At 26.5% G+C, this 15,833-nt stretch overlaps 7 protein-coding genes across 7 annotated transcripts, besides 23 other annotated features; 5 read left to right on the top strand and 2 right to left on the bottom strand.

Moving 5' to 3' along the window:
- Window positions 1-237: 237 nt before the first annotated feature.
- CMU_032900 (protein-transport Sec61 protein subunit alpha, putative) lies at window positions 238-1,659 on the top strand (the record flags this gene model as incomplete). Its single annotated transcript, XM_002141218.1, has 1 exon — window positions 238-1,659. One exon carries the CDS (start codon window positions 238-240, stop codon window positions 1,657-1,659), a length of 1,422 nt encoding a protein of 473 aa, XP_002141254.1.
- Window positions 690-717: a sequence feature (AT_rich).
- Window positions 1,660-2,249: 590 nt separating the features above from the next.
- Window positions 2,250-2,273: a sequence feature (AT_rich).
- A 35-nt stretch (window positions 2,274-2,308) lies between these two features.
- Window positions 2,309-2,356: a sequence feature (AT_rich).
- A 137-nt stretch (window positions 2,357-2,493) lies between these two features.
- Window positions 2,494-2,529: a sequence feature (AT_rich).
- Window positions 2,530-2,655: 126 nt separating this feature from the next.
- Window positions 2,656-2,681: a sequence feature (AT_rich).
- Window positions 2,682-2,746: 65 nt separating this feature from the next.
- Window positions 2,747-2,780: a sequence feature (AT_rich).
- A 353-nt stretch (window positions 2,781-3,133) lies between these two features.
- Window positions 3,134-3,165: a sequence feature (AT_rich).
- A 781-nt stretch (window positions 3,166-3,946) lies between these two features.
- Window positions 3,947-4,747, top strand: CMU_032890 (RNA recognition motif. family protein; the record flags this gene model as incomplete). The annotated part of the gene is made up of 1 exon (XM_002141217.1): window positions 3,947-4,747. One exon carries the CDS (start codon window positions 3,947-3,949, stop codon window positions 4,745-4,747), a length of 801 nt encoding a protein of 266 aa, XP_002141253.1.
- A 137-nt stretch (window positions 4,748-4,884) lies between these two features.
- Window positions 4,885-4,921: a microsatellite.
- Window positions 4,922-4,965: 44 nt separating this feature from the next.
- On the bottom strand, window positions 4,966-6,546 carry CMU_032880 (uncharacterized protein; the record flags this gene model as incomplete). The annotated part of the gene is made up of 1 exon (XM_002141216.1): window positions 4,966-6,546. The coding sequence occupies one exon, from the start codon at window positions 6,544-6,546 to the stop codon at window positions 4,966-4,968; it is 1,581 nt and encodes a 526-aa protein (XP_002141252.1).
- Window positions 5,146-5,172: a microsatellite.
- Window positions 5,724-5,751: a sequence feature (AT_rich).
- A 258-nt stretch (window positions 6,547-6,804) lies between the features above and the next one.
- On the top strand, window positions 6,805-9,909 carry CMU_032870 (uncharacterized protein; the record flags this gene model as incomplete). Its single annotated transcript, XM_002141215.1, has 1 exon — window positions 6,805-9,909. One exon carries the CDS (start codon window positions 6,805-6,807, stop codon window positions 9,907-9,909), a length of 3,105 nt encoding a protein of 1,034 aa, XP_002141251.1.
- Window positions 7,563-7,597: a sequence feature (AT_rich).
- Window positions 8,627-8,652: a sequence feature (AT_rich).
- Window positions 9,050-9,103: a sequence feature (T-rich).
- Window positions 9,540-9,574: a sequence feature (AT_rich).
- A 208-nt stretch (window positions 9,910-10,117) lies between the features above and the next one.
- Window positions 10,118-10,139: a sequence feature (AT_rich).
- A 187-nt stretch (window positions 10,140-10,326) lies between these two features.
- Window positions 10,327-11,643, top strand: CMU_032860 (phosphoglycerate kinase family protein; the record flags this gene model as incomplete). The annotated part of the gene is made up of 2 exons (XM_002141214.1): window positions 10,327-10,371; window positions 10,429-11,643. 2 exons carry the CDS (start codon window positions 10,327-10,329, stop codon window positions 11,641-11,643), a joined length of 1,260 nt encoding a protein of 419 aa, XP_002141250.1.
- A 442-nt stretch (window positions 11,644-12,085) lies between these two features.
- Window positions 12,086-13,324, top strand: CMU_032850 (uncharacterized protein; the record flags this gene model as incomplete). The annotated part of the gene is made up of 1 exon (XM_002141213.1): window positions 12,086-13,324. The coding sequence occupies one exon, from the start codon at window positions 12,086-12,088 to the stop codon at window positions 13,322-13,324; it is 1,239 nt and encodes a 412-aa protein (XP_002141249.1).
- Window positions 13,325-13,420: 96 nt separating this feature from the next.
- Window positions 13,421-13,491: a sequence feature (AT_rich).
- Window positions 13,492-13,502: 11 nt separating this feature from the next.
- Window positions 13,503-13,536: a microsatellite.
- Window positions 13,537-13,583: 47 nt separating this feature from the next.
- CMU_032840 (uncharacterized protein) lies at window positions 13,584-15,371 on the bottom strand (the record flags this gene model as incomplete). Its single annotated transcript, XM_002141212.1, has 1 exon — window positions 13,584-15,371. One exon carries the CDS (start codon window positions 15,369-15,371, stop codon window positions 13,584-13,586), a length of 1,788 nt encoding a protein of 595 aa, XP_002141248.1.
- Window positions 13,866-13,909: a sequence feature (AT_rich).
- Window positions 14,706-14,744: a sequence feature (AT_rich).
- Window positions 14,883-14,950: a sequence feature (AT_rich).
- Window positions 14,962-15,003: a sequence feature (AT_rich).
- Window positions 15,224-15,252: a sequence feature (AT_rich).
- A 277-nt stretch (window positions 15,372-15,648) lies between the features above and the next one.
- Window positions 15,649-15,754: a sequence feature (AT_rich).
- Window positions 15,755-15,833: the final 79 nt, after the last annotated feature.

Genomic DNA, 15,833 nt, shown 5'->3' with positions numbered 1-15,833 from the left:
ACTTCACCTGTATTTCGCTATCATATTGCTAATCTAACTTAATCTCAATCCTAATATCTAAATTCAGCGGGATATATTTTCACGTCTGAATATAGAGTGGAAGACGTGTGATGTTTTAATGGGTATCGTGGATTATGGTATTGAAGCGCTGAAGAATAAAATGATGAGAGGGGAAGGGGGGGTCTTTTTCTCAGTAACACAATTAGGTAGAAACTTTGGAACTATATTATAGGTAAAATGGCGAAAGGCTTACGTTTTCTAAATTTGATCAAACCGGCATTATGTGTTCTCCCAGAAGTGTCTCCCCCTGATAGAAGGGTTCCTTTTAAGGAGAGAGTTTTGTGGACATTAATATCATTATTCGTATTCCTAGTATGTTGTCAAATACCTATTTATGGTGTTCTAAGTAGTAAGAGCTCTGATCCATTCTATTGGATGAGGGTTATCTTAGCTTCAAATCGTGGCACTTTAATGGAACTTGGTATATCACCAATTGTTACTTCCAGTATGGTTATGCAACTACTAGCTGGTAGCAAGATTATTGATGTTGATCAAAGTCTCAAAGAAGATAGGGCTTTATTTCAAGGGGCTCAAAAGTTATTTGGACTTTTAATTACACTAGGAGAAGCAGTAGCATACGTTATTAGTGGTATGTATGGTGATATTCGTACTATTGGTGCCTGGAATGCAATTTTAATAATTATTCAATTATTTTTTGCTGGTGTAGTTGTTATTCTATTAGATGAACTAATGCAAAAGGGATATGGCCTTGGTGCAGGTATCTCACTATTTATTGCAACCAATATATGTGAAACTATTGTATGGAAAGCATTCAGTCCAACGACAATAAATACTGGACGTGGAACAGAATTTGAAGGTGCAGTTATTGCCTTATTTCATTTACTATTTACAAAGCCTGATAAAATATCAGCACTACGTGAAGCATTCTATCGTTCCCATGCAACAAATATGACAAACCTATTAGCAACAGTACTAGTATTTCTTATTGTTATCTATTTCCAAGGATTCAGGGTTGATTTAGCTGTTAAATATCAAAAAGTACGTGGTCAACAAGGTTCATTCCCTATTAAGTTATTTTATACATCTAATATCCCGATTATTCTTCAAACTGCATTGGTATCTAATTTGTACTTCTTCTCACAACTGTTATATCGTAGGTTCAAGGCAAATATGCTAGTAAATATACTTGGTCAATGGCAAGAACTTGATGTAGGTGGGCAGTCAATTCCTGTTGGTGGCATTGCTTATTATATATCTCCACCTAATTCATTAATTGATGTAGTATTAGATCCAATTCATGCCTTCATATATATTACATTTGTTCTTGTTTCCTGTGCACTGTTTTCAAAGACATGGATCGAAGTATCAGGATCATCTGCAAAGGATGTTGCTAAGCAATTAAGAGATCAACAAATGGTTATGAAGGGATATCGTGATAGTTCACTTGTACAAGTTTTAAATCGATATATTCCAACTGCTGCTGCATTTGGTGGTATGTGTATTGGTGCCCTAACTATTATTGCTGACTTTCTCGGTGCAATTGGAAGTGGTACGGGTATTCTTTTAGCAGTTACAATTATTTTCCAATATTATGAAATGTTTGCTAAGGAGCGAGAGAGTGGTAACATTGTCTTCTAAACTTAGAAAATCACTTATTTTGTAAATACTTGTTACAATTGAATCAGATTTGAGCTTACTTTTAAATATATCATTAATTTCAATAAATTAAGTTGATTAGGATTTACAATTTATAATAAATTGGATATAATACCAAGTATCTGGAAACAAAACGTTAGTTACATATCACAATTACCTAGGAGATCCTGTCATACCTGGGAATAAATACTTAGTAGATAAAGCCATAGTAATTATTTTTACTATTTTGTTTCAATTCCTAGGGGCAAAACTTTGCACATTTCTATATCAAGACTGACCTGTTAACTATATAACAATTTTATGTACTTATTCTATTCTCCTTATCTCAAGTCTTTCTATAAATTACTTTCTAGTTATTTTATTAAAGATTATTAATATTGAATTGAGTTCACAATAGGTATAAAATGAACTATTCACTATATTACCTATGTACTCATAAATTTCCATTTTCTCTTTATTGAAATAGGTTACTAAAGCAAATAACTACAATTTTACTACAATGTTCCTTTAGTATGTATATGTTATATAGATATAACTTAATATTCTTATTTAGTCCAATATATTTGTTACTGTTTAAATTTTTAAATAATTTAAATCTAATTACCTGAAATCTATTGAGATAAATATTACCTTTATAATAAAATCAAAACTTATTTTTTTAAATATAATTATTAATTATCTAGGAAAACAAAAAATTTACTCATTTACTTAAGGTCCAGTATTTGTATCTAGTTACAATTGATATGTATGTTCAATATGATTTGTTTCTAGATTATGATCATTAGTTCTTATCATATATGATTATTTCAAAAAGAGATATTATATTTAAACAAATTGATTAATTATTATATACTGAAATTACCTCATGTAATTCAGAATTAACTTATTGCTAATATTTACTTTCTTACTCATGCTACAAGATATATCGGTATAGTTATTTCTAGTTAATAAATCTAGCCAATAAATCTTTGTTTTAACAATATATATATATTTAAATAATAATAGATTTTTCCAATTTCTTTTTTTTTTGCAAATATTCAATATATAATGAAAACGAAACTCATAAAAGAAAAAATTGATATATATAAATAAATAAAATTTAACAAGTATCCTAACTTGAAATTAAAGATTTAAATGTATCATTATTTTTTGAAAACAAACTAGAACCTAACTATGTAATACTTAAATGGCTATTTAATATATTTATCAAGATATAGATAACTTCAGTATGAACAAGAATATGTCAGATATAGAGAATTAAGTAGAATGATCTACACTAAAAAATTTTGTTTTGAATTTATTTAATCCAACTTTAAAACTTTAACAAGTTAGATTTTACAAAATTAAGTAAATATACTTAAGATAATTTAACATCTGTAATTTGACTTATTGAAACTAAAGTAATAATTTATACAAAATTCATCTAATCTAAATGTCTATAACTAAAAACTTTCAGTTTAAATAAATTTGATATAAATTTTTATATTAGATACTCTTGAATAAAAGTTAAAAAAAGTTAACTTTATAAGTAATAAAAAGACAATAGTTTGATATACTAAATTATATTGTAAAATTATATTCAATCAATAGTACTTTATGCTAGACATATTTTTTAGGTTTTATATAACTACTTCTCAAAGTTGTAATTAACTAAGAAGAATTATATTAGTAGTTAAGACTAGTTTTACTTAAAATAAGACATTTGTAAATTTGAATCTTGCAAATATTAAGAATATATTAAAATTACAAAGTATTTACATATAAAGTAGTAATTAGTAATTTAAGTAAATTCCTATAAATTGGATATATATAAGCTATTTGGGTCTAATAAAAATACAATTGTAAGTCTGATTATTTTCGAGGTGATTGTCATTACTATGACTTCATAAATTAATATAGCTACAGATTTGTTACTTGTTTATTAGTGCTGATATTTTATAATACAAGATATTATAGATTTTTTCCGAGCTTGTTAGTTTGCAACCTGTAATGTGTGCTCTGAAAATTATTAACATAAGACAATTTAAGTTTTAGTGAAAGAAACTCACTAAACAATATTTTGAGAATTTATTAAGATTTAAGCTTGAATTAAAAAAAATTAAGCTTAGCTTAAATAATAAATAGAAAAAAAGAAAGGAGAAATATAGTTCAGTAGGTGAAGTCTACCAGTATTCGGGATTTTTTAGGGCGTCCTTTGCGCCAACAAGCTGTGTAAGATATTTGGATCGTTTTGTCCTGAAAAGCTTTTTTCTTTAGTATTTTTTTTGGGATGGTGTCATTAGGTGATATAAACCATGAGAATTCTACAACTGAGAGTTCAAATAGAAAAATTTATGACTATGATAATGAAAGTGGTAGACATGATATAGAATCAAGAGAAAGATTCTCTTCAAGATCGCCATCAAGAGAAAAGACATCTCCTCAAAATGAACAGACAGATTCAGTTTTGCAGAATGAAGAAGTTGAGGAGCAGAGAAGAAGATCTAGGTCACCTGATAATAATACAGGTGAACCAATTGAAGGTTGTAGCTTATTAGTTCGAAATCTTCGATTTGAAACATCTCCAAGCCGTGTACGTCGTCATTTTGAAAGGTATGGTACTGTAAGGGATGTTTATTTACCACTAGACTACTACACAAGAAGACCTCGTGGATTTGGATTTGTAGAATATATGGATCCAAGAGATGCTGAAGATGCGGTTAATAATTTGGATGGTAGTGTACTGGATGGCAGTACAATTCGTGTTGTAGTAGCTCATGACAGACGTAAAAGTCCAGAAACTATGAGAAAAATACAGAAGGATGCAGCAAGATTTTCAAGGTCAAGTGGATACTCATCAAGATTTGACAGACCAGGGGGACACCCACCTGCAATTGATTACAGAAACAGGTATAGAAGTGAGCCATATAGACACTCCTCTTACCGGGAGGATGATAGGTATTCAAGATCTAAGCGTAGATATCCAAGTAAAAGTGCTAGTAGATCTCCTTATAGAGGCAGAAGTGGAAGCCGCGATAGAAGTTGTTCAAATAACCGTGATACATACCAGGGCAAAAGATATCGCCATTAGTACCCCCATAAACACTAGATAAATCGCTAAAATTAGGAGTAAGTTTAATAGTATACAGAGGATACCTTAGAAGCAAGTAAATCTGCTCTAAATATTTCAAATATACTAATATTCACAACTTATTATCACTATTGTATTATATATATATATATATATATAATTCTATATAAATATTTCCCTTATAATATATATCTTAAAATGAAATGTTTGGTATTCAGTCATTCTAGTTTTTCGATATTATTAACTATTTTGTCACAAAAAACTGAATCATCAAAAGTTTGAGTTTTATTAATATCATCTATTAATTCCCTCTTTAAGATTGATTGGACTGGTGGTTTTATCTCTAATGGTAAGAGACCACTATTCTCAACATTAATATTCTTTGTACCTATTATCAAATTATTATTATTATTATTATTACTATTTTGATAAACCAATTCTCCATATGGCTCTGACATACTTCTACAATAAGATGATAAAGGCGTACAGTTAGTATAAGTGATTGTCCCAGTTGGTAGATTACTATTAGAATCATTTGAATTATTTCCTCCTCCATTTGCAATAGAATATCTACTCCAAAGAATATATAAACCAATCATAATTGATATAAAAAATGTAGTTAAACATCCTATAAATGTAAATAAGTTTGTAATAATAAATCCAGTAATAATTGGATGTGATCTAATAATATCTTTCCAATAAGGTAATTTTGTTTCAAATATTAAATTTGCACCAGCAATGTGAAGAGCAGGCTTTATTCGAATTATTGCTCCACATATATTAACTGAAGAATGAATAGATGTATCTAGATTTTCATTATTTGAAAATAAAGGAAAATTCTCCGCCATTTTAATTCTTAATCCTTTTCTTAATCCAAATCCAATATTATTCAAATTAAAACCAAAAATGAATGGTAATACTAACAAATATTCTTGTAATTTTAAGGCAATATTTGGTATATAATCTAAAGAAACAGTTTTTTTAAAATTTGTAATAATATTATTCACATTAGAAGTTTCTTCTATTGAATTTTCAACTATATTAGAACATTTCACCAAATCTAAATTAATCATTAAAGGTGGAATATTCAAATTATATATTGTTGGAAAATAAAGTAATTCCGTTATTATATCAACATTATATCCATATGCACGCTTCTCTAGTTCATGTTGTAATTTTGTAGATCTTGAAAATAATAGTGATATATTATTTATTAATCTTTTAACATATCTCAATGGTAAATAATGTATTATTAGTAACTTTATTTTAGAAAATATTGTAACATCAAACAAATTTAAATTTAATTCAGGTTTATTGTAACTATATAATTTTTTTGTTGTCCAAGATACATTTTTAAAATCAATATATGCATCAGCTAATGACATCTGATACATTAATTCAGTCCCCATTTCTTCACTATGTACATGATATACAAGATTATTTTTTATATCTGCATTTTGTGTCATTGATTTATAAAATTCATAAGTATTATTTTCTTTCAGATTACTATAATAAGAATTAAAATTATTATTAGGATATGGTGATGTAAGTTTATAATAGTTTAACTCTATTGGAAATGATGATATTTTTGGGGGTATCATATACCAGTAAAATGCAATATATAAAATCCAAGTTAATACAAAAATAATTATACTAATAGTACATGTAATAAGTAAAACTGGAATACTATACCACACGAGTGCATATATCCAATGTATCAGAGTTGTACTCTTATCTAATAATTTTTGAGGATATATAAAGCATGTATCATAATATTTTGTAAAAAATTTCCACAGCATTATTTTTTTTAAGAAATATTAATGGTAAATTACCAAGTTTAAATTTGGGATCTCCACTAGCTGCTCCTTATTTAGATTTTAATGTAAAAAGGTTATAGGCGGGAGTATTCAAAACCTTATGCCCCAAATTAACAATTAAGCCAAGTGTAAGGACTTGACTGTACGTCTCTACTAAATTTTATTTTATAATCGGATCTTTAAACAAGATATATAAGTATTAATATTAAATAGGTCTATATAGGATAGGATCTATAGAAAATGGCTATAAGTGAGTCCTTAAACTCTTTACCTAATAGATGCCAACAACAATTTAAACAAATAGTACATCTCTATGACCAAAGAGTCTATAAGAGAGCACTAAAATTAGCAGATGGAATGTTAAAAAAATATCCTAATCAAAGTGATATACTTGCTATGAAAGCATTTATTCTAGCTGCCTTATATACAGATCCAAATGATGCAAGACATAAAGAAGCATATGAATGTGTAAAAAAATCAATAAAATTAAATATGAAGAATCCAATGTGTTGGCATTGTTTAGGAACTTTATATCGTAGTGATCATGACTATAATGAGGCTAATAAATGTTTTAAGAATGCATTAAAATTCGATAAAAATGATATGGTAGTATTACGTGACCTTGCTACTGTATATATTCAAACTAGAAATTATACTGGATACAGAGAAAAAAGAAATGAAATTTTAAAACTTCGTCCAGACTTAAGAGTAAATTGGGTTGCAGTTGCTATTGGGAATCATTTGTGTGGTTATTATAATAGTGCAATAAGTTCGTTAATGTCCTTAGATAGTATAGGACAGAGTTGTGTATATATTGATAATAAAGAAAAGGATAGAATACAATTATTTCCATTTTTAGATTCTATACAAGCATCAGAATTGATTTTATATTTTGTAATGATACTAATTGATGCAGGGAGATATCAGCAAGCTATAGAATTTCTCAAAGATAATGAAGCACAGATATTGGATAGAACTATATATTTATTTACTTTAGGTTATTTATATTTATATTGCAATATTAATATATTTAGAGAATCTCATTTAGTATTTGAAGAATTACTAAAATTATATCCAGATGACGATTATGTTATTTTAGGTTTTATGATGACTTCTAAGGATTTAGATGGGATTATAATTCCTCCAAAGAATAATATATTTGATATAAAGACTAAATGTGGTGAGATAGAGGAAATTAGGAAACAGGAAGTAAGCTGTACAATTAGTAATTTGAAAATAGATGTACATCCTTTAATTAAAGTAACACATCAATATTTCCATCCTAGGAGTTCATCTGGAATTATTTACTTTCCTTTATTTGGCAGAATTTTAATTGATGAACAGGATGAAAATTCACCTAATAATATTGATAAATATGGATGGAAAGAAGTTGAGAGGATATCTAATAATACTTTTATGATTATAAATTGTAATGAGAACAATGAAGTATCATATGACTATTCAATGGAAATATTGAATAATTTCTTTGAAGAATTGGAAACTCGATACCCTAAAAGTGATTCAATAAAAAGGATTGCAATGGCCGTACTTTCAGAAAAATATCTTGAGAAACGTTTTAGAGAATATGTTTTAGTTAAAGTAAATAAGAATGTATCTACATTATTGTCAACATTTAAATATATATGTGAAGTTGATTTATCGAAAAGAAAATTAATTCATAAGATACTAACTAAAATGGTTACAGAAAAGGAAGATAATTTAACATCAAATTGTCAATCTGATAATATAAATGAGATAGTGGCTTCACTTTATAGTATATATGCTCAACATCTAGATTGTATGGGATATCCTTTGAAAGGTTTAGAATTTATAAATAAAGCTTTATCTTTAGTTGATGATAGAGCAGATTATTATAGTATCAAAAGTAAGCTATTAAAACACTTGCATAAATTTAAGGAAGCCTCTGATAATAGTGAATTTGCTAGAACTCTTGAAAATAATGATAGATATCTTAATACAAAAGCTATTAGTGCTTATCTTAAGAATGGAGATATTAATAAAGCAATTGAACTTGCTAAAATTTTTACAACTCAACCAGAAGTTAATAAAATTAATAAATTAAAAAAAGAGTTATCTAAAGATAAGAATGAACATAGTAATAATAATGAAAGTATAAATCTACAAATAATCTGGTTCGATAAAAGAATAGCATCATGTTATGAGTTATTAAAAGATCAAAAAAAGTCCTTAGAATATTATTTCAAGATTTTAGATTCTATAGATACCATGTTTCATGATCAATATGATTATCATTTATATTGTTTGAGAAAATTGACATTATCTCGATATATAGAGTTTCTTAGAATGCAAGATAAAATATTCTCAATGAAACAATATCGTATTATTTCTGTAAGAGTTTGGAAGATACTTTGGTATATATTATACAGTAATATAAAAGTTTGCCAAAATTTAGAGGATAATTTGCAAAATCACAATAGTAAGTCATCTAATTTTAATATACAAGAAAGTACAAATAAAAATAGGAATAACAAAAAAAATAAAAATCTGGATAAAAATAGTCAAACAATAACTAGTAGTAAGCTAGAAGAAAGAGTATTTCAAGATTATAATTTTACTTGGAATAAATCTCATGAAATAGTTCAACATCTACGTAGTGATGCAATGTTCTATTGCAAAAGTCAAGTTATAACATATATACACTATTTTTTATCATTTAAGATCAATAAAATTTCAAGAGAGACATCTTTGGCAGTTTGTAGTCAAAGTTTACATCGTCTATATATTCTGGAAAATTATAGTGTTAATATTCAAGATAATTTTGGCCTATTCCCAACTTTATTAGGTCATTTTTGTTTGAAATTTATTCCTGAAGTATTTTCAATTGATATAAATGAAGAATCCTCAAACTTAAATTTTATATTAGATCTTATTTATAAACAGATTTCTGATTACACAGGTGGAAGATGTGTTGATCAATTAACTGTAAAATCATCTTATATAAATTTCTTATATGATAAATATATTAAAAGATATGATTGTAAATTAATTGGTCCTCTTATAGCAATTTTAAGACTTTATTCTATATCAGAAGATATAAATAACATATATTATCACTTTATTACTAGTACTGATATTCTTAAATTGTCAGGATCTACTCAAAGCGCAATATTACTTTACAGATTACTTTTACTTATTAATCAAATAGATAAGGCTCAAATAGTATTGGAACATTATGACTTGTCAATAAGATGTTTTGTTGAGGGAAGTCACTGCAATATTCCTTTAGGGTCATCCCCCATTATAGATCAAATTAAAGACATTTCAATATTGATAAATATACCTGAGATGGTATTTTTAGAATAATTGATCCATAGTATTATATCTTATTAACAAGTATTGTAAAACAAACAAGTGTCCCAATATTATTAGCTTCCCCAATACTAGGTGTTCTGGTTTGTCTAATACTTTATATTGCGTCCCATACCATACATTATACAATCAATTTTAATATATAATTGCATAGTTCAGCTTATGACGCACTTTCCTTCTAAACTTCTACTATAGCTATATGTATTAAATTATTTATATTATTACCCTGAATATTTATTCTATCTCTCAAAATTTAACCACACTGTTTGGCGCCATAGTAAAGTGGCGCTAAAAAAAAATCTGATCACGAGTATAATTTGCTAAGATTATATTGACTTTACTCTTATTTATACTAAATAGGTATATTTTATAAATTTTGACTATTTAAAAGTAAGTGTACTTAGGTATAAAATGGATCTATCTAAGAAACTAAGTATAAAAGATATTGTATCTGAGGTAAGTTTGTTTTTAAATTGTTAACATATAATAACATGTGAAATATCCTCTTCTTAGTTAAGAGATAAAAGGATTTTTATTAGAGTGGATTTTAATGTCCCGATTAAAAATGGAGTTGTATCTGATAAAACCAGAATTGTTGCATCTATTCCAACTATTAAATTTGCATTAAATCATGGAGCAAAATCTGTTGTATTAGCCTCTCATTTAGGACGTCCAGATGGTCAAAGAAAAGAGGCCTTTTCTCTCAAACCATTGTCCCCCATTTTGGAAGAACTTCTAGGGTGTAAAGTTGAGTTTTTAAGTGATTGTGTTGGACCAGAAGTAGAGGCAGCTTGTGCAAATCCTAAACAAGGAAGTGTAATACTACTAGAAAATCTACGTTTTCATATTGAAGAAGAAGGAAAAGGTGTAAACTCTCAGGGAGAAAAAATAAAAGCTACAGCTGAACAAGTAGAAAAATTTAGAGCTTCATTAAGTAAACTAGGTGATATATATGTTAATGATGCATTTGGTACTGCTCACAGGGCTCATAGCTCAATGGTTGGAGTTAACTTACCTCATAAAGTAGCTGGTTTATTATTACAAAAAGAATTAGAATACTTTGGAAAAGCATTAGAAAATCCAAATCGTCCATTTTTGGCAATCTTAGGTGGTGCGAAAGTTTCTGATAAGATTCAATTGATTAAAAACTTGTTATCTAAAGTTAATATGATGATTATTGCTGGTGGTATGGCTTTTACTTTTAAAAAAGTTATTGATGAGATGCAAATTGGTGAATCTCTTTATGATGAGGAAGGAGCCAAAATTGTTAAAGATATTATTGAAACAGCAGCTATAAGAAAGGTTCAAATCATATTACCTCAAGATTTTGTGATAGCTGATTCATTTTCAGCAGATGCTAGTGCAAGGGTAGTTAAAGACTCAGAAGGAATACCTGAAGGTTGGAGAGGATTAGATATTGGGCCTGAAACTTCAAATATCTGTAAAGAAGCAATTTTATCAGCTAAAACAATTGTTGCAAATGGACCCCCAGGTGTATTTGAGATGGACAAATTTTCAAAGGGTTCTAGATCTCTTGTTGAGGCTTTAGTTGCAGCTACACAGGCTGGATCTATTACTATTGTTGGTGGTGGTGATACAGCTTCTCTTGTAGAAAAGTGTGGTACCTCATCAAAAGTATCACATGTATCTACAGGTGGTGGAGCATCCTTAGAACTTCTTGAGGGTAAGCTACTACCTGGTGTTGTAGCTTTATCTAATAAGGAGTAATACAAGAGTTTTGGTATTTGTCTTTTATTTTTGAGGCATATGATTAAGTATTGATTAGAAAATTTAAGAAGAAATTTCTTTTGAGAAATTATCTTTTAGATAGTATTTTAACTATTCTAGAGATTCTAAGTGTTTCTACTTTTTGTTTCTTAATCTAATCTCTTACTGTAAAGTACAAATTTTATCTATTAAATATTGTCCCCCCCCCCTCTTATAATAATATATATAAGGTATATTTCAGATTTATAGTTTTATTATCTTAATCAGATAGTCAATAATTTTACATCCTATTACTTAGTGAGATATTTAAATGAGCGGTAAACTAAGGCGCCAACAAAATTTCTTGTTACAAATGAGTGGTAGAATAACTATTTTTATGATACAGCAAATTAAAATTGATACTTCTATATCCCCTATGTACCTCTCTCAAGAAATTGGATAAATGTTGTCAGATGTATTAGAAGATTATGATCAAATGACTTGGTCCTCTATATTTGAGGAGATACGTCCCTCACAAAACATAGTTTATGCATTAGACCCAAGATTTTTACATAAATTACGTAATATCTGTATTATTGCTTTATCTGGGAATATATTAATGAATATTTCGATGGTACTATGTATAATTTTAGCTATATCTGAAGATATTCTATTTCCAAAAATTACAAAAACAATTTTGTTCATTGTACTTGCTACTGCATCAATTATTTCTTCAACAATTTTATACAAAGAATATAAGATAGTTAAAACTATTATTGGTGAGTATCCAGAAATTCCCTTTAAATCTAAAATTTGTCTTTATATTATATGCCTTATTATGGGGTTTTTTGGTAGGATTGGTGATGCATTAGATACATGCTTTTTATTAAGTCTCTGGTTTATATCCATCAACTATAGTTTAATTATTTATCCAATATTTATTTTTTCTAATATAGTAATCATAGTTATTAAATTTCGTATGATTATAACATTATTTTTATCTAATGATTTATTTATAATTTCTAAACCTTCAACTTTTTTGTCACTTTTCAAAACAGCTAATATGGATAATATTGAAGATTATGAGCTGGAATCTAGAAATAGAATAAATGAGGAAGAGATAGAAATGTCTGGAATCTCTACTAATTGTCAACATAATGTTAATAATTGTATAGAATCAGTTTCAAATAATAGAGATGATAATGAAAACAATACTAGACATGTATTATACAAGTGTATTAGAAGATGTAAAAAATTGTTTGTAGATGATGATCTCAATATGTATGAATATAAAGAAAATAATAACAATTTAACAGGTGGAATTATTAATGTTGAATCTTCTAGTAGTTCTTATCAAAATGTCAAAGTACCATATACAATACGTCCCTATAAGATTCTACAATTTTCAGATACACTTCATATATTTCATCTTCATTTAATTCACAATATTTTCCGTGACTTTTTTGTAGTTCCAAATCATATTGAAGCTCATGACTTTAATATTTCTTCTTATTTTTTATGGAAATTATTTACTAATGATGCCTTATTATTATTATTAAAGCTTATAGTTTTGTGTATTACTGGTGGATATAATAATTGGTTTCTTACTATATCCATTATATTTACAATATTATATAATATTCCTATGTTTATTTATCTTCATATAAATGAAGCAGTTATCCAAGACATATGCCAAGAATAGTATGATTTTAATAACCAAATTTTGATATTCAAATATTAAAGATAAATTGGTATATTAGAAAATTAGTAAAACAAACTTTTATATTTAGTTCTTTTGATATATAAATATATTAAAAATAAATGAAATAAAAGATTTTATATAACTTATCATTAATTTTCATAAATATAGTCAAATCTAATTTGTTTTTTTTTTTTTTTTCCTTTTTTACTTTTATCCAACTATTAATATTTTAAAGAAATAAGGTAATTTATTATATTTGTCACTTCAATTCCAGAAAATTAGTCTTTCTTCTTTTTTCATCACTTTGATGAACATCTTCAGGAACAGTGAAATTACCAACATGCCTAGGAGACCATATATTTACTGTATAACTATTATCAATAGAAACAATCATTGTAGAATAAAGTTCATCTTTTAAAGGTATCATATAAGTATAATCTATTGGAAATAAAAAATTTTCTATCAAATATGATTCTTTATATACTTGAAAATCCTTACTAGTATTCATATCTTGTAAATCACTTGATTTAGAACATTTTTCTATATTATTTAATAATTCTTTATTATTATTATTATTATAATAAAGATTTCGTATATATAATTCAGAAAAACTCCTTAATTCTTGATTATCTTTTTTGTTTCTATTAATTGAAGAAAAATCTAAATTTGATGGTGGAAAGCCATTTATAAAGTGAGCAGAGTGAACAAATACCAAATTATTAGGCTGCTGATAATAAGACAATCCTGAATTTATTACAGAAAATTCTGGATTATTTGATATATCCCAAATTCTTAAATGGCCTGTATGGTGAGCACAGCATAATATTGAGTAACCTGGATATGGCATCCAAGAAATCTTAGTTATAGGACTTCCATATATATTTAAATTAGTACTACTTGTAGATTCTAATTTACTATATTTGCTAGTTTTACTATTTAATAATCTATTCTTTTCAAGATAATCCAAAGTTAAAATTGAATTATGTTTCGAATTTTTGATAGATGAAAACTTCCTAAAATCCCATAAAGATGCAATCCCAATATTATCCCCTAATGCAAAAAAGGGATGTATAGGATGCATATCTAAAGATATTAATTCATAATTAGATATCTTAAATTTTGTCTTATTCTTTGGATTTTCACGTATATCCCAATTATATAAAATTCCCCTGTTAGATATACTACAAACTAAATTTTCATTAAACCAAGAAATATCATTCAAAGATAAATTATCAAAATCATTATCTTTATTTATAATATCACTAAACAAAATCTTATTATAAAATATATCTGATATAAATAATTCTCCTGATTTGCTACAACTAGATAAAATCTTTGGATTAAATTTATTCCATGATAAACCATAAGCCAATTCTTTATGATTATTAACATTATTATATATATAATTACATAAATTATTCTCAGATAATGAAATATCTTTATTTTCTTTATATATATATCCAATACTACCATCTATACAAGAAACAGCTACAATTGTTTGGTCTGTATTATTGTTATTTAATAATCTAATACAATTACTAGGTAAACAATTCATATCTTTATTATTTTTAATTATATCTTTTTGAGATAAATTAATAGATTCATTTAAATCATTTTTATAATATTCGGAGTTTGTCTTATTTATATTTTTATCAAAAATATTCATTATATTAAAATTTGGATAATTAGAATTTAGATTATAATTCTCATCATCAAATTCATCTTTATCCCAACAAATTTCTAATATATATATATCCATACTATTCTTGTCACAGTACATGAATTGACTTTTAATTCCATTTGTCTCAGTATTACTTGAATAACATTTTATATTACTAGATATTGTATTATCCAAAGAAATTTCTGTTATACTACTACGTAAATATTCATTTTCAAATCTTAATTTTTTATTTTTACAAAATTTTAAAGGGCTTGTCTTTAAATTATTATTGGGTACCTGTATCTCATATAGTGAATCATATAAAAATGGTATATTTCTAAGCCAAATACATCGTAATTTTGTCCATTCAGATATTTTAGATTGCATTATATAATCTTAATTCTTGTCTTTTATATTTATATTATACTATTTTGTACTGAATGTCCTAATATTAATAATTTTGCATGAATCTTTTTAAGAATATCATCCTATAGTGATGTGCCTTCACCGCTAACGCTTTAGAAAAAGAAAAAGAAATTAATGTGGTATTTACTTTTTTAATATAACTAGTGAAGTTTTTAGAAATATTTATTGTGAATCGATAAAAAAAAGATAATAAGTATAAGTAATATTTATAACATACAAAAGTCAGTAAACTTATTTCATTAAATTCTAAATATATTACTTAAATGATTTAAAATAAATGAAAATCATTATATTACAATCATAAATATTAAACTACGTATTTAAATTATTAAAAGTTATTTATAGTAGAACTTCACTAGATCTTATACTTCTATTGAAGAATTTGAATACTGTTAAGATTTACTCATATATTGAATAACATAT

Source organism: Cryptosporidium muris, genomic scaffold, assembly GCF_000006515.1.
Source record: "Cryptosporidium muris RN66 scf_1106632373451 genomic scaffold, whole genome shotgun sequence".
Classification (NCBI taxonomy): Eukaryota; Apicomplexa; class Conoidasida; order Eucoccidiorida; family Cryptosporidiidae; genus Cryptosporidium; species Cryptosporidium muris.
This window is presented reverse-complemented; position numbering and strand designations above follow the sequence as displayed.